The following is a 21,887-nucleotide window of genomic DNA, read 5'->3' on the forward strand; positions in this document are numbered from 1 at the left end:
GGGATTGAACTTCAGGCTGCCTATTTCCAGACCCAGAGTCCCAAAGGCTCAGCCCCTGATTACCGAAATGATTATCTTGCTTTAAGCCTAGCTAAGTCATCTTAATTAAAGAAAAAAACATTTTTTGTCTGTCTTTGCTTTTGTGAAGTAAAAGGAGGAGTTCAAAGTATGTACTTTTCCAAGGTCAGTAACTAATTAGTGCCAGAGGCAGGACTTAACCCAGAGAGTTTTTCCAGAGAATTTAGCAGTGTGGAAGAGAATTAGCAGTAGCAGCAGTTTTCCCTATATATCTCTTTCCTAATCCTGCCATTTTAAATCTATCCAAGAGTGAGGCAAGAAGAATGAGTTAGGGAAAGAAATTTAGGCAGCAGTGGTACTCTGGAGATGGGGGTGACAGGTTTGTAGAGGAAAAGGAGAGAAGTGATCAAGGGTTCCTGTAGTTAGTCAGCTATGGCCATTTTCAAGTTGACATAATATTTTAGGTACCAGAAGAAGCTAGGCCTTGCTTGTACCTTAATATATATCTCCTCTTGAATATGTTATCTAATATCAAATGCAATACATTTAAATTGATTTTGAACAGCATGGCAAATTTTTTGAAAGATTTTCAGTTTTAAATTTCTTTTTTCATCTTAAACTTTAGGAACCACAAACTATTTTGAAGTTTGAGAAGTTTGTGATGTTGAAATAGAAATTGGAAATGCTGAAGAGTTAAGATAGTTGTCTTTTTTTTTAATTTAATTTTTTTTTTAATTTTTTAATTTAAAGCAGGGGCTTTCTCTAGTTGCAGCGAGCAGGGGCTACTCTTTGTTGTGGTGCGCGGGCTTCTCATTGTGGTGGCTTCTCTCATTGCGGAGCACAGGCTCTAGGCGTGCAGGCTTCAGTAGTTGTGGCACGCGGACATTAGGGCACACAGGCTTCAGTAGTTGTGGTGTGCGGGCTGAGTAGTTGTGGCTCGCGGGCTCTAGAGCGCAGGCTCAGTAGTTGTGGTGCACGGGTTTAGCTGCTCTTGGACCAGGGCTCGAACCCGTGTCCCCTGCATTGGTGGGCAGATTCTCAACCACTGAGCCACCAGGGCAGTTCCTAGTTGTCCATTTTTATTAATAACTTTTATTACATCTGTAATGAAATTATGCCATACTTTATTTTTTATATTTAAAAATCGTTATTTAACTCTATTCAGAAGAATGTACTTGATAATTTTCTATAGAAAAAAAGTGAGTCATCTAATGACTTACTGCTATTTCAGTCAAAATTTTACTCATTTTACTTGATATTTGTTTCACTTTTTGTGCTTATTAAAAGGCTTTTTTTTTTTAATGAAGTTTTATTCAGGCCCTTACTTCTCATTTTGGTATTTCCACAGTACCAAGCGTATTACCTAGCACGTAGTCAATGTTCACAGTATTTGTAATGATTTTTAAAATCATACAAATCATAAATTATAGGGTAATTTAACAATAGGGTAATTTAATAAATGAAATAGTAAGTGGCTTGATATTTCATAATGGTCGAATATTTTTACTTAAATTGGTGCAGTGCCTAGCATAGTATCAAGCACATGTTCCTCAGTAAATACTTGTGTTACATATTGGTCTTTTAAGATTTTGCTTTGAAGAGTCTTTTGCAATGAGTGCAATTGATAGATAAAGCTTGAGTAGTATATAAGTGAGTTCAAGTCTTAATCACATTTTACCTAGGAAATTGTTTCTTCACTACTGCATTTCATGAGCTACAAAACGAATATAGATATCCTTCCTTACCTCACTTCACTATGCTCTTTAATATATTAGTTCAGAAAACTAACAAAGATGTGAGGATGGGCTTGATTTTTTTTTTTTTTTTTTTTTTTTTTTTTAACTACTGAAAGGCAAGGAAGTAGTTCTTAACCTTGTCTTTTCCTATTGAAAGTTTTTTTAAATTTATTTTATTATTTATTTTTGGCTGTGTTGGGTCTTTGTTGCTGCACACAGGCTTTCTCTAGTTGCGGCGAGCGGGGGACACTCTTCGTTGAGGTGTGCAGGCTTCTCATTGAGGTGGCCTCTCGTTGCAGAGCACAGGCTCTAGGAGCATGGACTTCAGTAGTTGTGGCTCACAGGCTCAGTCTTTGTGGCTCGCGGGCTCTAGAGCTCAGGCTCAGTAGTTGTGGTGCACGGGCTTAGCTGCTCTGCTGCATGTGGTATCTTCCCGGACCAGGGCTGGAACCCCTGTCCCTTGCATTGGCAGGCAGACTCTCAATCACTGCGCCTCCAGGGAAGTCCCTCCTATTGAAATTTAAATACTGTGGAGGAACTGGCCTCTAACTTAGATGTGCAGACCTTCAGACTTTGTGTGTCCAACTCCTATGCAACATTAAAGGGAATTGATGCAGTGCTTACCTGTGAGTGTTGATCAACCTTTTTTCCATCGTATATTTGCAGAATTTAAAAAAAAGAAAGAAACTTAGGAATTTATTATGAGACAGGAAAAGTGAAAATTCTTAAATAATCAGAGATGCTTTTATCAATCTTTATATAGTCTCTTAGACCATGAGTTCCCTAATAAATGATGTTTCCTGTAGATGGAGATAAAGTTTTCAGTGGTCTATGGCAAAATGAGAAAAGCAAGGTCAGTGTAACACACACGTCTCTGTGTGTGTGTGTGTGTGTGTGTCTTTGTCTTTGCTTAAACTTATATATGTCCTTGTTTTTGAGGACTGTCATTTTAACTTTTAAAAAATTAACTTTTTATTTTAAAATAGTTTTAGATTTTCAGAAAGTTTGCAAAAATAATAGAGAATTCCTATACATTCTTCTCACCCACTTTCTCTTATTGTTAACATATTACTGTGCTACATTTGTTACACTAATAAACCAATATTAATACATTATTATTAAACCCTGTACTTTATTTCATATTTGTATATATTGCAAAATGATCACCACAGTAAGTCTTGTTAATATCCATCACCACCCAGTGTTACAGAATTTGTTTCCCTGTGATGAGAACTTTTTAAGATCTACACTCTTAGCAATTTTCACATATACAATACAGTATTATTAACTATAATTACCAGGCTGTACATTATATCCTATAACTTATTTATTTTATAACTAGAAGTTTGTACCTTTTGACTCCCTTCACCCAGTTCACCCACTCCCCAACCCCACCTCTAGCAACCACCAGTCTGTTCTCCATTATTTCTGTATCTATGAGCTTGGAGTTTTTTTTAGATTCCACATATAAGTGAGATCATACAGTATTTGTCTTTTCTCTTTCTGACTTATTTCACTTAGCATAACGCCCTCAAAGCCCATCCATGCTGCAGCAGATGGCAAGATTTCATTCTTTTTGATGGATGAATAATATTTTATAATTTTATATATATATATATATATATACACACACCACATTTTCTTTATCCACTCATTTGTTGATAGACATTCAGTTTTTTCCCGTACCTTGGCTATTGTAAATAATGCCACAGTGAACATGGAGTGCATATATCTTTCAGATTAGTGTTTTTTATTTTCTTCAGATAAAAACCCAGAAGTGGAATTGCTGGATCATATGGTAGTTCTATTTTTAATTTTTTGAGGAACCTCTGTACTGTTTTCCATAGTGGTTGCACCAGTTTACATCCTCACCAACACTTGTTATTTCTTGTCTTTTTGATAATAGCCATTCTAACGGGTGTGAGGTAATATCTCATTGTGGTTTTCACTAGTATTCTTTTTCTGGTTCAAAATCTCATCTGGGATGGGGCTTCCCTGGTGGCGCAGTGGTTGAGAGTCCGCCTGCCGAGGCAGGGGACACGGGTTCGTGCCCCGGTCCGGGAAGATCCCACATGCCACGGAGCGGCTGGGCTCGTGAGCCATGGCCGCTGAGCTTACGCGTCCGGAGCCTGTGCTCCACAACGAGAGAGGCCACAACAGTGAGAGGCCCGCGTATTGCAAAAAAAAAAATCTCATCTGGGATAACACGTTACATTTAGTCTTCATGTGTTCTTAGGCTCCACTGGGCTGTGATAGTTTCTCAGACTTATGAGAAGAACTAAGTCTTAGGTTGTTTTCCTTACTTTCTTTTTTATTAATATTCTTGCTTAGAAGAATTAGAAGTTGGCAAATTTATGTTAGTTTTCCAGTTAAAATTTTTTTTACTGTTCTGTGAAATCCAAAACTCTGTGAACCATTGCCTTTGGTTATCAGAAATCAGTGTGATGACCATTAATAATTAGTGTCTCCAAGTTTCCTAATTATGTTTTTTTGTTATAAAAGAAATATCTATTAGTAATTTTTTTAAAAAGTGAATGTGAAGTTTAGAGTTAATTGAATCTTATAGGGAAGAATTGGTGATCTGATTTGTGGCGGCAGTCAGTTTCCATTAGATGTGAGTGTAGACAAAAAGCCATAGGAAGGTAGGAAGTCTGTAAACACTGAGTAACTGAACTTAGTTACTCAGTTGATGACTGTATCAACTCATCATAAAGGTATTTCTTAAAATTACCAAAATAGAAAATTTAATAGTATATGATTTCAGCTTTCTTCATTTTTCATGTTCAAATTTTTAAATTCCATTTCGAATTAGAGATCCTGTCCCATTTCCACAGTTAATGCTTTATACCTTGGCTCTTGATTGTTTTCTCTTCTTTTTCCTTGATCCTTCAGTGATTTTTCCTTCCCATAACTTTTTCTTCCTCTTTACCAGATTCTTCATTTCAAACATAAAAATAAGCTTATGATTTGCTTTTACTAAAAATGTTTCGCTTGATCCAGCTTTTCAGTTGTTAACCGCTATCCCCACTTCCCCACCCTCCTCTCCATCCCCAGTCATTAATCCACTGTAGCCCTTTTAACTGTACTCAAACTGCGTTGGCAGAAGCCACTGATGATTTACGAATTGTTAAATTCAGTTGTCTTTTTTTCAGTTCTTATCTTCCTTTGCAGCATATGAAATAATTCCTTTTTGCAACTTCTTCCCAGGTTTCTGCCATACTACTCTTCTTGTTTTTCTTCTGCTCTGATGATCTTTTTTCCTTTTTGCTTATTCCTTTTCTGCCACATGTATCTTAAATGATAGCCCTCAGAATTCCATCTCCTACCCTTATTCTCTTCCTCTGTATTCTCTTAACAGGCAGTCTCATACATATCTTTGACGTTAACCACCATCATTATGCTTGCTGGCTTCCAATCTCAAGTCCATCCCTCTCTCCTAAACTCTACATAAAGTTGCTTAGTAGATATCCATGCTGGGTGTACCATATTCAAACCAGAAAATAATTCTAGTTTGATCTTAAATATGTGAGAGGAAATAGGAAATTAGGTGATATCTAAGAAATAAATTGTAGGGCCTAAAATACTAAGGTTTCATCAGCTCCAAGTGGGCAAGGACTAAGTCACGTATTCCTTTTTATCATCAGTGGTCCTTAGTGCATTGAAAAGCACCTAGTTAAGTACTCAGTAAATACTCTTTGATTGGTTGTTAAAGTAAATTTTTTTCATTACGTGCCGGAAAATACCAAAAGGCAAGAATTTGCAGATCAGCAGTAGAATTTTAATAGTCATTATACAGGGTAAATGAATTGTTTGCCAAAAGAACTGAAAATATGCGAACATATTCTTTTGTGTTTTTTTAAAAATACATTTTCAGAATTATGTCAGTTTGACCCAGTGTTGCTGAATAATCATTTCCATGCTTAAAATTTATCAAATTTTCATAGCAATAGTTTAGGATTTGCTAAGTTCTTTTTTTTTTAATCTTATATAGACATGTTTTACTTTCTTCTGAAGCATGTTTCTCAGGTTCCCAGCATATAAAATTAGTAAAACAATTGTGTATCTTCCTTCCACCTTACTTTTTTCTACCTTTTGTTTTAGTTCTTTTCTTAACTAAATAGGATTCACTCATTGTCTCTATTCTCTGACTTCAATATATTTTTATGTTGTTATTGTTTAGAATTTTTCTCCGTAACACCTAAGCCTGTTTAAATATGTACTTGGAAATATTTGTTGTAGTTTCCTAGTTTGAATACTGATATTCTGCTCATGGTATAAGCAGCAGCTTCTAACTTGAGGGGATTCTATTATAAACCCAAGATAGTACTTGTAATATTGGTTAGATTTTGGCCATAAAAGTACATAGTTTTCAATCCTGTTGGGCCCAGTGCCCCTATTTCTAACAGATATTTCATAAATGTTCTTTCCATTTTTATCTTGAAATAAAATTTAAATATATAACCTGCTACATATATAACTTGATTTTTTAAAAAAAATCAACATTATAACCCTAGTTATGGAGGAAACTAGTATGAAGGAAAAATAAATACATTTATATTAAATAATATCTGTTTCAGTATGTAAGTACTCAATCGTAACTACACTAAAAGTAGTGAATAATAAAATGCTGTAATCAGTGTGACTTCATGGCTACTAGTGCAGACTGCTGAAAGTGTAGTGTATTGGTGACTCATATACAAGTGACATTTCCATTGGTGATGCAGTTTTCTGAAACAGTGAACACTCTGGGAAGTTCTGACAAAATGTTATCTTCCTTCATTTTACATGGTAGTTGCATTGCTGAAAAATTCACAAATCCGTGCAAAGCATTTTGTGTTTGTTTTTAAAGAGGAGGTTCATATTTTTCTAAAGAGATTTTTACGAATGTGAATATCAGGCAGGGCATTTGAAAGTTGTCTGGTTCACAGGACATTTCCTTGTTGTCAGGACTCTGATGTTCATTGAAGAATGTCTAATATCTCTGCCCCACCCATTCACCCACCTACTAAATGCCACTAGACATCCCCACCCCTCAAATCATTGTGAAAATCAGTCCCAACCTCATTTCTGAAAATGGTTTCTAGAAGTCTTCCTTCCTTTCCTTAGGCTCATTCCCCAAAAGGAGTTTTAACTTTGAGGCGTGTAATCTCTTAGCTCTAATTGAGAACCATTACATATAATTTCTCTCAATGAGAATAGGGAAACACAATTAAGCAACTGATCAGAAAACATAGGTGAGTAGAAAAGCCTGTAAAGCAAACTATATGGTCATTCAGAAATAGTATTTCAGTGATAGTGTTATTTTGGTTGATTTGCTAAATATTAATGCTTGGTATTCAATTGTAGCTATCTGGTAACAGGAACAGCATACAATTTCATTCAACATAAGAGCAAGAGTGTTACCAATTTTGAGAAACATTTAAAATGTTTATAATTATGGCAGGATGAAAGGTAGGATGTCTAGGTTGTGGAAAGTGAGACTGGTAGTAGGTACAAGATTGTTGGGTTTTGTTATTGCCGCTGCTGCTATTTATTTGGTTCCAGTTTGTTGGTTCAGGCATTCCTGAAAACAAGTTTCCTATATATAAAATTAACAGGACAATTGTGTATCTTCCTTCCACCCTACTTCTTTCTACCTTTTGTGTCAATTTTTGTCTCTATTCTTTGTCTTCAATATACTTTTCGCCAATTTATTAGTTTTTTAATTTTTATTTATTTTTAATTGAAGTATAGTTGATTTCAATATACTTTTTAATGTTATTGTTTAGAATTTTGTGGGTGTGTCTTTGTGATTGATATATATTTTAAAATATTACACTTTGAAGATATTTTGTAAGGGATGTGTTTTCTGTGTAAAGGATATTTGTCTCTGGCCTCAGAACTGTAACCCCATTGCTTCTGATATACTGAGGAGGACGTAGGAAGCCATCTTCGTTGCCGTTGTTGTTTATGATTGTGAGTGGAGAGGGAGAAGGCTTAAAAATGTTTGGGAAACCTTACTAGAAATTCCATTTTACTCTTCTGTCTCCAATCTGGATACCACAGGTAGAAGAGTTACTAGTTTCATTCCTTATCCAGCCGGTGTTCAACTGGCTAGGTAAACCAAAAAAATCAATTTAGGGTTCTTGGTTACAGAAACCTTAAATTCTCCCTTAGTGAAATCTGTGATTTTAAATTTGATCTAAACTAAGACTACCTAACACATTTATTTTTATCGTAAATGTCTCTGTGATTTCAAATCACCAGTCTAGCAAATAAGAGACATTTACTGTCACAGTTGAATTATGGCCAGATAGGATTCTTGTAATCCAGAAAATCCATGGTAAAGTCCCAAATGGGTGAAATTGACATATTTTTAATTCTAGTAAGATATACTTAACATAAAATTTGCCATTTTAACCATTTCTAAATATACAGTTCAGTGGCATTAAGTACAGTCACACTGTTATGCAGCCATCAATCACCACCATGTGTCTCCTGAACTGTTTGATCTTTCCAGACTGAAACTTTATACCCATTAAACACTAATGCCCTGTTCCTCTCCCCTCCCCAGCCCCCCTTGAATAAATGCCTGGCAAAGTACGAATTTGTCAACTCTTACTCCTTATATAAGAGGAATAAATTTAAAATTTCGTCCTTTTGTCACAGGCTTAATTTCACTTAGCATAATGTCTTTAGTGTTCATCCATGTTATAGCATGTGTCAAAATCTCCTTCCTTTTTAAGGCTGAATAATATCCCATTGTACACACCACATTTTGTTTATCCATTCATCTGTCAATGGACACTTGGGTTGCTTCCACCTTTTGGCTATTGTGAATAATGCTGCCATGCACATGGGTTTACAAATATCTGTTCAAGTCTCTGCTTTCATTTCTTTTGAGTTTATACACAGAAGTGGAATTGTTGTATCATACAGTTATTCTGTGTTTACTTTTTTGAGGGGTCACCATATTATTTCCACAGGGGCTGCTAGAGGTGTATGTTGGAGTGGGAAATCAAGTTTGGGAGGTAATATAAGAGATGAGCTTCCTATAAGAGATGAACTTCCTGTAGTAAAGTATTTGCAGATGATTTAAGATGTTTGGAGTCAAAGATCACTCTAAATTTTGAACCCTGTAACTAGAAAGCCAGTTCCTACCCACCTCTGCAGTAAGCCAGAGTTCTTGGAAGCCCAGACTGGTTTGATAGATGGCAAACTACCTTAAATCCTAAAATGAAAATTATGTAACATGATACAAAAAGTTAAAATTAAATTGTGTTTAGATCATGGACATTTTAAGTTATTCCCTCTCACCTTGCTTTGGTCTCTTAACAGTGTAAAATTATCTTGTTCTTATAATACCTTCGTATAGATGTATTTTATTCAAAGTCTATATCCAGGAAACAGTAATTCACAATTAAGTTTGTAGATTTGGTAAAATACGTGAAATCATTCTTCCCCAGAAGTACTGTGTACATTGAAACACGTAGCCAACAAAAATCACTTTGTGTCATAGAAAGTGTGTGACCGAAATAAAGCTTCTGTTCATTTATTTTAATAACAGTGCCATTGCAGTTTTGAATGCTTCTTTTTATGTTGTTTTTCATGGTTTTTGGTTTGTTTTGTAGCTTCTTTCTTTCTATTATGGAGGAAGTAGATCACACATAGGAATGATTAAACGTACAAATTTAATCACTGAACTCTAAAAATGTTTTCTTAGTTATGTTAAAGAAGTGTGGCAATATTTAATTATAGGACTGTAGTTTTAGTTTCTTCTTAGCTCTTATTTGTAATGCTCGTATTTTTCATAAAATCTTTGGGATTTTAAGAATAGTACAGAGGCTGGTATATTTGGTATGAAAATATAAAATGTTATGAGTCATTTCTAAGTACTGCTTTGTGCCAGAGACCAACATCTAAAAATTATAAGCTGTTTTCTGGTTTGGCTTCCCTAGGTTTCATCAGTTTACTGTTACAAAAGGAGTCTTTTTCAAATCAGTCCCATGTGTTTTCAGTTCTTTCCTTGAATGCCATCATGGGAATTTTTTTCCACCTTAAATGCTCATCCACTTTTTTTTTAAAATTTCTTTTATTTATTTATTTTTGGCTGCATTGGGTCTTTGTTGCTGCGCTTGGACTTTCTCTAGTTGCAGTGAGTGGGGGGCCAATTCCCCACCATGGCGCGCAGTCCTCTCATTGCGGTGACTTCTCTTGCTGCGGGGCATGGGCTCCAGGCACGCGGGCTTCAGTAGTTGTGGCTCGTGGGCTCCAGAGCACACGCCCAGCAGCTGTCCTGCATGGGCCTAGTTGCTCCGCGGCATGTGAGATCCTTCCAGACCAGGGCGAACCCGTGTCCCCCGCATTGGCCAGCAGATTCCCAACCACTACGCCACCAGGGAAGCCCAGATCCACTTTTTTTAAAAGTACCTGTGGTTTTTACATATGCTCATAAATCCAGACAGAAAAGAGGTTTTTAATTTCATACTTTTTTAGAGTTAATGAGAGTTGTTATTTTTAAATAGTTTAAATTTATGTGCTTCCAAAAGCCTATGCAGTTTACCCTTGAACAACATGGGTTTGAACTGTGCAGGTCCCCCTATATGTGGATTTCTCAATAGTAAATACAACAGTACTATAGGGCTGAATCTGAGGATGCAGAGGGCCAACTCTGAAGTTATTCTCAGATTTTTGACTGTGTGGAGGGTCGACTCCTCTAACCCTGGAGTTGTTCAAGGGTCAGCTGTACTTTTTAGCAGGCATTAAAATAAAATCAGGATGGGGACTTCCCTGGTGGTCTAGTGGCTAAGACTCTGTGCTCCCAATGCAGGGGGTCCAGGTTTAATCTCAGTCAGAGAACTAGATCCCACATGCCGCAGCTAAGAGTTCGCATGCCGCAACTAAAGATCCTTGTGTGCTGTAGCTAAGACCTGGTACAGCCAAATAAATAAATGTTAAAAAATAAAAATAAAACCAGGGTGGCTAGAATAGCATTAATGTATCTCAGTTCCTTTATCCAGGACAAGATGAAACCATAGAAGAAAGGAGCAAGCCATCCAGGGGTTCAGGGTGTGAATGGGTAGTCTGGGCTGAAAGTGTAATACATACCAGAGGTTTCTGAACCCTGATGTGTAGCCGTAGCCTAGTGATTAGGGAGTTCGGATTGTACAGTAGCATAGAATTGCTGATAATGCTTGTTAGAAATAGCATGAAACTATACTTGAACTTCACATTTATGGTATAATTATACAATTAATTTTGATAAACTCTGTTTTGATTCCTGTTAAACAAAGTAGAGGTGTTATTGAAGCAACAATTCTCTGTGTCATTTTTTTAAGTTCCTTTTTTTTTTTTTTCCAATTTAATTTAATTTTATTTTTTGGCCACACCACACGGCTTGTGGGATCTTAGTTCCCTAGCCAGGGATTGAACCCAGGCCCTTGGCAGTGAAAGCGCAGAGTCCTAACCACTGGACTGCCAGGGAATTCCCCTCTGTGTCATTTTTAAAATATGGAATATTGAGGTGGGGAACTGATTATAAAAGCAAGACCTTAGATAAGTGGTTCTAACTTTCTTTATGTCATCAGAATCTGAGGAAAACTATTCTGTCATCAGCAAAATGCATGTATGGGATTTCCCTGGTGATCTAGTGGTTAGGATTTGGCCCTTTCACTGCTGTGACCCAGGTCCGGTCCCTGGTCAGGGAACTGAGATCCCACAAGCCGTGTGGCATGGCCAAAATTTAAAAAAAAAATTTTTAATGCACAGATATGCAAATTTGCATACAATTTCAGAGATTCACAGACCTGCCCTAAGTCACTTTTCTCATTTTTGGACAGTTTTGTTCTTTTTACTTCATGGCTACTTGAATTTGTGGCAAAGAAGTTGATGCTAATGAATTGAAGTTATAGCTTTAATTTCCATGAGAGACGCTTAGCTGTACTTATACCGCAGTCACAAATATAAAATTTAACTATTTTGTGTGTGTAAAAAAATACCCACAGCCACATGTATATACATGCCATTGATTATAACATGATTGGATAAGGTCATTTTAATTAATCACTGGAAAAACAACTCAAAATACTTAAGTGGATGTTATAGCATCTTTGGGAATAAGGAAAAACATACTATCATTATTCTCCTTTTGGTATTGTCATCTTATTTTAAATTATGATTTCTTGGAATATGGCGATGCTGAATTTAAAATTCAATTTAATTTAAAACTGATTTTATTCTTGGAACATCTCAAAATATCTCCTTGAAATAATTGTAGAAATCTCAGGAGTTCCAAAACTTTAGTATGTGGTCACTGGTTCATCCAGGAGAGAGGGATGGAGAATGATGAGCATTTGCTTCCTGTAAAGTGCACGCATTTATGTATATAGTATATTAATTCTAGTAATGAATGAGAGGTTATAATGTAAACATCAGTATATTTTGGGGGAGGGCATTTGTTTTGTTTCTTTTTTTTTTAGAGATTTATTATTTTATTTATTTTTGGCTGCGTTGGATCTTTCATTGTGGTGCACGGGCTCTTCGTTGCAGCGCGGGCTTCTCTTTAGTTGTGCCATGCAGGGTTTTTTCTTCTCTGGTTGTGGCGCACAGGCTCCAAGGTATGTGGGCTCTGTAGTTGTGGCATGCGGGTTCCAGCGCGCGTGGGCTCTGTAGTTTGCGGCACACAGGCTCTCTAGTTGAGGCACGCAAGCTCAGTAGTTGTGGTACATGGGCTTAGCTGCCCTGCGACATGAGGGATGTTAGTTCCCTGACCAGGGAGTGAACCCATGTCCCCTGGATTGTAAGGCGGATTCTTTACCTCTGGACTACCAGGGAAGTCCCTGTTTTTTGTTTCTTAACTTTAGATGTACATAGTAATAATCTTGGTGGGATTTAGCAAAAAATAAAATAAAATTTTATATCAGTGGTTCTCAGTCTCAGTTGTCTTGACATCTTCTTAAAGATTTGTATACTCTTTCAAACCCTCAAGTTTACTTTATTTTTCTTTGTCTCAGAAGTTTACATGCATGGGGTATGACTTAGTGTTATGTTAACATGGTTACAGAGTGGATACAGAATAAATATGCTTCATGGAGTCTAATGCTTCCGTTACCTGTGTGTCCCTTTTGTTATTTTATGAACGTTACAGGCAAACTTCTGTGGACCATCTTTGAAAAACACATCCATAGACTACAGCAGTAGCATTCAAACTGTTTGTTCATTGATTTATTTATTGAGTTGGAGCATGTTATGATATGCTCAAGTATGTAACAAATCACATAATCCTTCATGGCTTAACATAGTGCTTAAACTCAGTAAATAGTTATTGATTGAATAAATGGTATATATCTTTTAAATGATTATGATATTCCAAATAGAGCAGTGAGTTCTGACTCTGATTTTGGAACCTGCCCTCTTTCTCCCATGAGTTGTGACAGGGCACAGTTGTGAAATGTTTAAGAGAAAATTTATGAGGAAAATAAACATGTGTGCCACATTTTATCCTTAAACTGATTTTGAAATCGGATACATAATGGCACATCAACAAAATGTGGTCATCACTTTAAGTAGCATAAACAAATAAAATAAAACTTCATTTTTTAATGGAGTATACAAATATATTTAATTTGCACAGTTCTGTACTAGCTGTTTCTAAGATCACAAAATAAATTGTTTAAAACCATGAATAACAGCAGTTGAAACCCATATATAGCACTTCTAATATTCTGATGTGCTAAACAAAACATCCCTGTAGGTAATATGGGAATTTCCACTATTTGTGTCTGGGCTTAGTGGAAATTTTACAGGGATGCCGGTATCTATCAAAGGAGTCTTAAAGATTCACTTGCCCCTCTGGAAAAGAGTACAATGCTGTAGGAATAAAGTATCAGTATTCTTGTCACCAGGGCAAACTTTTCCACTAGAGATCATTCCTAAATGTACCTTAATTGAGGGTCTTCTAAATTTGAGGCCAGAATTATAGCATATATCCATATTTCAGGGAGTAGATTGATAATGTAACTAGCGCAAAGAAATGCTTGTATGGAATGGGCTATCCAATACATTTTATCTGGGCTATCCAATACATTTTATGTCCTCTGGGAACAAAGCCCTTTGAAACCGAGTTGATCTGGGTGTAAAATAAAATGTAAGCCTTTGTCCTTAGATATGGTAGATGCTGACTAGGCCTTAGCTACACAGGACTTCCATATCACTGGCTAGGAATCTATCCTAAGAGAAAAGCAAGGAACCCCAGGAATGAAAGGGAAGGAAAGAAGCCTTGTCTTCAAGTGCTTCTGTAGGTCTTCTTGTGGTAGCATTTCTGACAGAGTATGGACTATTTTTCATTACCAGAGGTTATTACCTAGTTAGTTTATATCTGAAGAAAATGTACCTGTTTACTTTGAAAGAAAAAAATATATGGCTTAACTCTTCTGATAATTAAATAGATTGAGCCTATATGCAGGTCAAGGCCAGTAATAATATGTGTAATATGATCAGTTAAATAGAACCAGCGGTAAAGAATCATAACAACTAACCTTGTTGTCCATTATTTTTCTTTTGCTTGGCCTTAGGGTTTTGACCCACCACATCAAAGTGACACAAGAACTATTTACATAGCCAACAGGTTTCCTCAGTATGGCCTTTACACACCTCAGAAATTTATAGATAACCGAATCATTTCATCTAAGGTAAGAATTAACACTTTTATTACTAAAACTGTGGGTTATGTACTATTTTGTTTTAAAAGGTGATTTGTTTGTATTTATATCCTTAAAAATTCAAGGAAATTGTGGTTGGTAGATTTATCTTAACAAAAATTGTGAACTGTAAAATAAAAAGTTTCTGGTTGCTAATATCAGGTGGCCAGTACGCCCAAAATTACCCTTAGTTGCAATTAAACTAAGGAACTAATATTTATACCATGTGCCAGACACTGTATTAGGTACTTCTCATATTATTTAATTCTTAAAACAACTTTAAGATAGCTTTAACAAAGTGTTGTTATACTCATTTTATATCAGTTTTTTCAATTGAAGTGCAGGGAAGTAATTTACCCAGGGATGAGATCGGAGTTTGAACTCAGTTCTGTGTGACTTTAAAGCCTCACTTCCTCCAGTTTTATCATTCTTCTATAAACATTTTATAGTACCAAGGAACCACTTCACTTTTACATATTTTTCCTTGGTTCAGTTTTTCCTATGGCATTTTTAAGATGTCTTAGCATTATTCTATAATCTTCAATTTCAAAATAGACTATCTGGTAGACTCTTCTCTCATGATGGAAATGTTTTCCATGCTGTCTAATATGATAGCCATTAGCCACATAGGGCTGTTTAGGCCTTGAAATGTGGTAATGTAACTGAGGAAGTTAACTTTTAATTTAATTTTAATTTTTTTTTTAATTGTCAGTAGCCACATGTGACTAGTGGCTACCTTATTGGACAGTGCAGTTATAGAGGATGTGAGTCAGAAACTGAGGGTAAGGTTCTCTCTGAGCATAGCTATTGCTTAATAGACCACCTTAAGAAGCATCTTTGTATTGCTCCTTCCCTCTCTTCCAGGGCGACTAATATTTTCTCTCTAATCCTGATCTCATTTTTCTTGAAGATGTTGTTTTAGGCCAATGGTTCCTTTTCCCTGTTCCTTTTTTCCAGGCTTTACATTATTTACATATGCAACACACGCATTACTGACATCTCATTTTGGACAGTGGTTCTAAAGCAGAGGGCAGGAAGGGGAAATATCAGAATCTAGGGTAATAGAGGAGCTTTAGATTAATGATACAGTTCTTAGTAAGTGATGCAAGAAATAAAAGTCCTTCTTGAAAAAAGTTTTTAAAACACTGGGTATAATTTATATACAGTAAAATTCACTAATTTTAAGTGTATAATTTGATAAGTTTTGACAAATGTGTAACATGTGACCGCTGTCATCAAGATACAGAATATATTTGTCACTCCAGAAAGTTAGTAACCAGTCCCCCTCCTCCTCACCTTTAGCACTAGCAGCTGATCTGCTTTCTTTAACTATAGTTTTGTCTTTTCCAGAATGTCATATGAATACAATCATACAGTAGGAGTCTTTTGTGTCTGACTTCTTTTCACTTAACACAGTACTCTTGAGATTCATCCTTGTTGTTGCAAGTATCAGTTTCATTAGTTCATTTCCTTTTTAGTGCATAGTTTAGCTGTCAGCCTAGGTTTGGATAGTTTATGTCCTGAATTTGGGTAATTTTCCTTGCATGGTTTCGCGATCAGTATTTTCCCATCAATTTCCAGCCACTTTTCTAGCCCTGAACTCTAAATCTCTGTGATATTTTGTTGATAAGGGGGTAGTTTTCCCCCACTGTTTGGCTGCTCTAGCTGTGAGAGTTGGATATTATCTCCAGACTAAGAAGCCATAGTTTATCATTCATATTCCTTCCATTTGTAAGTTTTTTGAAATTAAACTCTCTTCCAGTTTCTGTCTATATTTTGGACATGTTCCAGAATTTTAAATAGTTTGTTTTAATCTAGTTTTCATAATTCTTATCTGCTAGGAGTTCACAGTCTGCCAATACTGGAAGCTGAGTGTCCTGGAGAACTTCTGAGATTAACTATCTTTATGACTTTTCATATGCAGCAGTATGAAGTTTAATGTTTTTGACCACAGTTTCAAAAATGTAGATATTTAAATAAACATTGCCCTTTTTTCGCACATTTGGAGACTTTCTCATTATTCCCTTATTACTTCCTTATTATTCCATTACCACTTTTTTAAACTTCCAAACCAGATTACCTGCTATTCCATGAATTCATGTTGAACTTCCCTACCACTGTGCCTTTGCTATGATTTTGTATTGATAACTGCAGTTTTTTAAACGTAGGTTATATGTTTTTGCAGAGAATGTATATTTCATGTTTTTGACCACAATTTCAAGAATGTAGATATTTATATAGACCGTGTCTTTTTTTTTTCCTGACCACAAATGAGTCTGGCTTCTCACTGTTCCCTTTTTACTACCTTTCTACTCCCCTATTATTTCCCTAAACTCCTTTCAGACTGTATATCTTCTATACCACAAAGCCACGATCAACTTCCCTCCTCGCTGCCTTTGTTCATTCTGTCTTTCCTTCCTGAAATGTTCTCCCTCTGTTTGCCCCCTATTTTCAGCCTGCTGAGTGTTCCTCTCTTAAAGCCTGTGTCAAATGTGACCTCCTTCATTAAATTTTTCTTTCTAATTGACTTCTTGAATTGCCTTCCCATTGAATTCTTTGTCTATTCCTTCTTTTACTTTATCTTTGAATATAGCTATTGATATATTGTTCTTAATCTACTCTATTTAAATTAAACTTCTTCTCTTTGTTCCTCTTATAGTGTGTCTTACACATTGTAGATGCATGATATGTCTTTAATTTAATTTGCTATAGTAACTTCCTTATCTTAAATTCAAATTTCCTTGCAATATACCCTGAGAAAACCATAATTCAAAAAGAGTCTTGTACCACAGTGTTCATTGCAGCTCTGTTTACACTAGCCAGGACATGGAAGCAACCTAAGTGTCCACTGACGGATGAATGGGTAAAGAAGATGTGGCACATATATACAGTGGAATATTACTCAGCCATAAAAAGAAACGAAATTGAGTTATTTGTAGTGAGGTGGATGGACCTAGAGTCTGTCATACAGAGTGAAGTAAGTCAGAGAAAAACAAATACCGTATGCTAACACATATATACGGAATCTAAAAAAAAAAATGTGGTTCTGAAGAACCTAGGGACAGGACAGGAATAAAGACGCAGACGTAGAGAATGGACTTGTGGACACGGGGAGGGGGAAGGGTAAGCTGGGACGAAGTGAGAGAGTGGCATGGACATATATACTCTACCAAATGTAAAATAGATAGCTAATGGGAAGGAGCCACATAGCACATGGAGATCAGCTCTATGCTTTGTGTCCATCTAGAGGGGTGGGATAGGGAGGGTGGGAGGGAGACACAAGAGGGAGGGGATATGGGGATACATGTATATGTATAGCTGATTCACTTTGTTATACAGCAGAAACTAACACACTATTGTAAAGCAATTATACTCCAGTAAAGACGTTAAAAAAAAAATTTCCTTGCAGAAGGTTTAATTTTATAACCATGTTTTTGTTTTCTTACTAATGTCAGACCTTAGGAGGAAAAAAAGTCAATGATAAAGTTGTATACATAGCTATAGAGAAGGTACACTTCTAGTTCATTTTTCTTGACTGTTATTACATAATAATTAAAATAATTTTAAAGCATAATGAATTATTTTTCTTAGAAGTTTTTTCATGTGTCTTAATATTATTCTACTAGAGTGCCTCCTCTATGTGTGACAGGACAAATGCAGAATTTAGACTTATTCAATCTATTAATGTTTGTATTTCAGAAAACCCGAAAACAATAATTCCTAACATTTGTAAGCTAGCTTTCTTAAGAAATTTTTATGTATTCTCACTTTTTCCATTGTATTATTGAGCTAGCCAAAGAGAGCATCCTGAAACCAATTAATTTACTTTATTACCAACTTATATAGTTGCTCTTTTCAAGATTCTGAAAGATAAAATATATTGTCACTATTATATAGATTGATGTAAACATAGAACATCGTCAAGTTAATTCCTATAAAGTTTTATACATTTGATCTGGTGCTGAGGAAGTTGCATGGAAATACTATGACCCCTGTAGGGACAACTGCCTTTTTACCCCAGTGAAGATCAACTGGCAATGGTTTGACCCAGAATTACCACCTCATATGCACACATTGAGCACTGACTTCTTCTGGTTCCAGGAAGTCTCTACCTCTCTTCTCTCTAGAGCCTTGAACATAGTTCCCAATCCCAGATTCTAGAGCCACTGGTGCTACCACTACCACAGGTAAATATGTTTCAGGTATCCCAGATTAGAACTGAAAATATAATTTCACCTAAGAAAGGAAGGTGTTAGGCATTGTACTATTCTTTATATACCCTTGGGTCAAATAGGCTTTTGTGGGCTCTTCTGGGAACCTAACCGTATTTATAAAATTGTTCATATGTGAAAGGATGTTTGAGGTCTTAAAAAACTGATTAAGGGAATTTCCTGGCGGTCCAGTGGTTAGGATTCCTCTCTTACTGCCAAGGGCGCAGGTTCAATCCTAGTCAGGGAACTAAGATCCTGCAAGCCACACAGCACAGCCCAAAAAAAAAAAAAAAAAAACTGATTAAGAAGCAAATTTCTGACGTACCAAAATTCAGAAATTAGAACTGTCTTTCATTGCACCAGAGAAAATCTTGAATTGGTCAGTGGTTGAATTGACCAATGGTTATTGGTCAATAGTTGAATTGACCAATGGTTATTGGTCAATAGTTGAATTGACCAATGGTTATTGGTCAGTAGTTGAATTGACCAATGGTTATTGCCTGACATCAGGAGAATTATCTGGAAAAAAAATTCTTTTTCCAAGCATATTTATTTACTTATCTATTCTGCTAAAGTTTTGATCTCTAGCTGTGTGCTCTAGTGTAACTGCAATAGAGCAGTAAATAAAACAATGTCTCTAGGGATCTTAGATTCTACTGAGAGAATGGACATAGGGTAAAGTAACAGTGCTGTGAAGTGTTTCCCTGTTTCATGCATAAAGTTGTGTTGTGAATAGTGAGTGGCACAAGTAAAATTTGTACGATATTACCCTGCCCCCATAATATAGCATTATAGGCTTATAAACTGATGAATAATACAACAACAGACACACAGCAGTTAGTTAATATGAGCCAGGGTCTGTTGTAAGTGCTTCATAAATATATTAGCTCATTTAATTTTTATAACAACCCTATACAGTATGATTGTTATTATTGTCCTCATTTTATAGAGGCACAAAGCGAAGTACAAAGAGATTAGGTCCAAGGTCACTAAATGACCTTGGATTAGGATTTAGGCCACAGCAGTTTAACCCTTTACCATCTATGTTCGTAACCATTATACTCTGCTGTCTTTAAAAATTGACACTGTTAAAAAAAAAAAAAAAAAGAAAGAAAAAAAAAATTGACACTGTGACAGACTTTCATATCCTTTATGAGATTTTCTTGATGGTTATACCAGTGATCACCTACCTAAAGTAATTTTTAATCTTTTTCACATTCTAGTTTATTTTTCCATATCCCATGCTTAATGGAATAACTGAATAATTATACCATTGCCTCTGTTTCTGAATAAATAAAATATAAAATAAATATAATATAAATTTAATAAAATTTAAAATAAATTGAATCCAGTGTTAGCATTTCTATCAACTCTTAATTCATCTTCAGCATTAGGTTCAGTCTTGTGTAACCAAAAACCAAAATCAGTTATTAAAATATTATTTTAGATCTGCCATCTCCAACTTCTAAAAAACTAAGAATTTAATAGCAAAATTGATGGGTTCCAGTTTATCTCATTTTTAAAAATTATACTAAAATTGCCAATAAATAGTAAAAGACAGAAAAAAAATAGAATAAAAGCCCTGAAACTCTAAAAACCAGATAGTTTTTGTAGCATTGAGAGTTACATGAATTTGTCTAAGGGCTTAGTAAATCTGATACTACTTTTCTTGTTATTATATGTGTATAGTATATATTATTTTAAAATATTAACTTATTGATCTTTTTTTTTCTTTTTTTTTTCCTTTGTTTTTTTTTAGTATACTGTGTGGAATTTTGTTCCAAAAAATTTATTTGAACAATTCAGAAGAGTGGCAAACTTTTATTTTCTTATTATATTTTTGGTTCAGGTAAGCTTTATCACTTCATAAATTGTTAAGTTTGTAGACATGGGTTCTAAAAATATATCTTCAGGGAAAAGTTATATTGCATTCTAAATCATTTGACTGTGGGACCATTTTTTTTTTTTTGCAGAGCTTCCCCATTGTATTCACTGAATACAATGATTTAAACCACATCAAGATGTCTGAAAAATAGCCAGTGAATTTTAAGATTAATTGTATTTTGTTTTATCACTGATTGCTATGGTGCTGATAATCATAATCAAAGCCAAGAAAATAACATCATCCTTTCAGATGTTCTGCCTCGGACATAAATATTTTGGCTTTTAATATACAGCACATGTTTTTGGCACATTTCTGCCTATGGAACCATCTTTGTACAAAGTAAATCTTTCTTTGGCTTTTCTTTTTTTTAATTTAAATTTTACTTTTATTAAAAAATTCTTTTAATTATAATTTTTAAGAATCCCCGTGAATATTGATTTTTCTCCAGGAGACTATTTTCTTAACCTAAATCTATGTTCATTATAAGCTGTTTGACAGTTTCTTGATTTTCACATTGTGCTTTTTTTCCTAATGTCAAAATATCAAGAGAACAGCTTATGAAACTTGAGTATAAATCAGGATTTAAAATAAGTGTCATTTTCTTTTAAAGAGGTTATTCTTTTCTGATAATACCTTGGCAGTGTATTCCAGTGTGGCATTGAATTTTTGTATAAACTCTGAACTTTTCTCTCCATAGAACCTGGGCTTTCAAAAGAAAAAAACTTGTGAAGTAGTCACTGTAAAGCTTGAGGAAACTTTTTTTTTAATTGCTTTGCTTCATGAACAGAAAAGGAACTTCTGATTTTTTTTCATCAATAGAACTTCAGCTTGGTTTAGTTGGAAAAATGAGAAATTTATACTTACTATGTCCATGTAACATGCATTTGTGAAATTACTAGCTAAGATAAGGAATTCAGCTTGTGTGTGGAGTAGAACAAATTTAATTGGCCTACCCAGAGTAAAGGAATATTAATAAATCGTTAGACCCATGTTCTAAATAACCAGATATAATTACTACAAATATTTCTTTTCCAGCAGTTTATTGAAACCTCAGTTGTATGATTTAGATAATTGCAGCAGCATTTTCCAAGTTGTACCCTTCTGGCTCCGCTAGGTGTAACAAAATCACTTGTAGAAAGAAACCCTTTCCCTAGTCCCATTTCTTGTTTTCTCTCCCTAAGTGGTGAGTTTATGCTGGATCCCAGGGTAAAAACTGACAGACTTTACAGCGTTTCTCAGGATGGGCAAAGAAATGTGAACTGAGATTCTGAGCAGCTATAGCTCCCCTCCAAGGCAAATACCGAAGAAGACCTTAAGTACTCTGTGTTAAGAAAGCAGAGACTGAGTCCACCCTAGCAGT

At 35.4% G+C, this 21,887-nt stretch overlaps 1 protein-coding gene and 1 long non-coding RNA gene across 12 annotated transcripts in view; both read left to right on the top strand.

Annotated features, from left to right (window-relative positions):
- The window catches only part of LOC125964569 (uncharacterized), a 348,406-nt gene that overhangs the window by 218,901 nt on the left and 107,618 nt on the right, over nt 1-21,887 (top strand). The gene's annotated exons all lie outside the window — the stretch shown is intronic.
- Nucleotides 1-21,887, top strand: part of ATP11B (ATPase phospholipid transporting 11B (putative)) — a 138,826-nt gene that overhangs the window by 9,321 nt on the left and 107,618 nt on the right. For 10 of the 11 annotated variants that reach the window (XR_004476027.2, XM_033403105.2, XM_033403099.2 and 7 more), the window contains exons 2-3: nt 14,306-14,422; nt 20,402-20,491. Coding sequence is in view for 9 of the 11 variants with exons in the window: in XM_033403105.2 (XP_033258996.1) it covers nt 14,306-14,422; nt 20,402-20,491 (207 nt within the window). In the remaining 2 variants the exon portion in view is untranslated. The remainder of the gene's footprint in view (nt 1-14,305; nt 14,423-20,401; nt 20,492-21,887) is intronic. The other variant, XM_033403103.2, reaches the window with a different exon arrangement.

Source organism: Orcinus orca, chromosome 5, assembly GCF_937001465.1.
Source record: "Orcinus orca chromosome 5, mOrcOrc1.1, whole genome shotgun sequence".
Lineage (NCBI taxonomy): Eukaryota > Metazoa > Chordata > Mammalia > Artiodactyla > Delphinidae > Orcinus > Orcinus orca.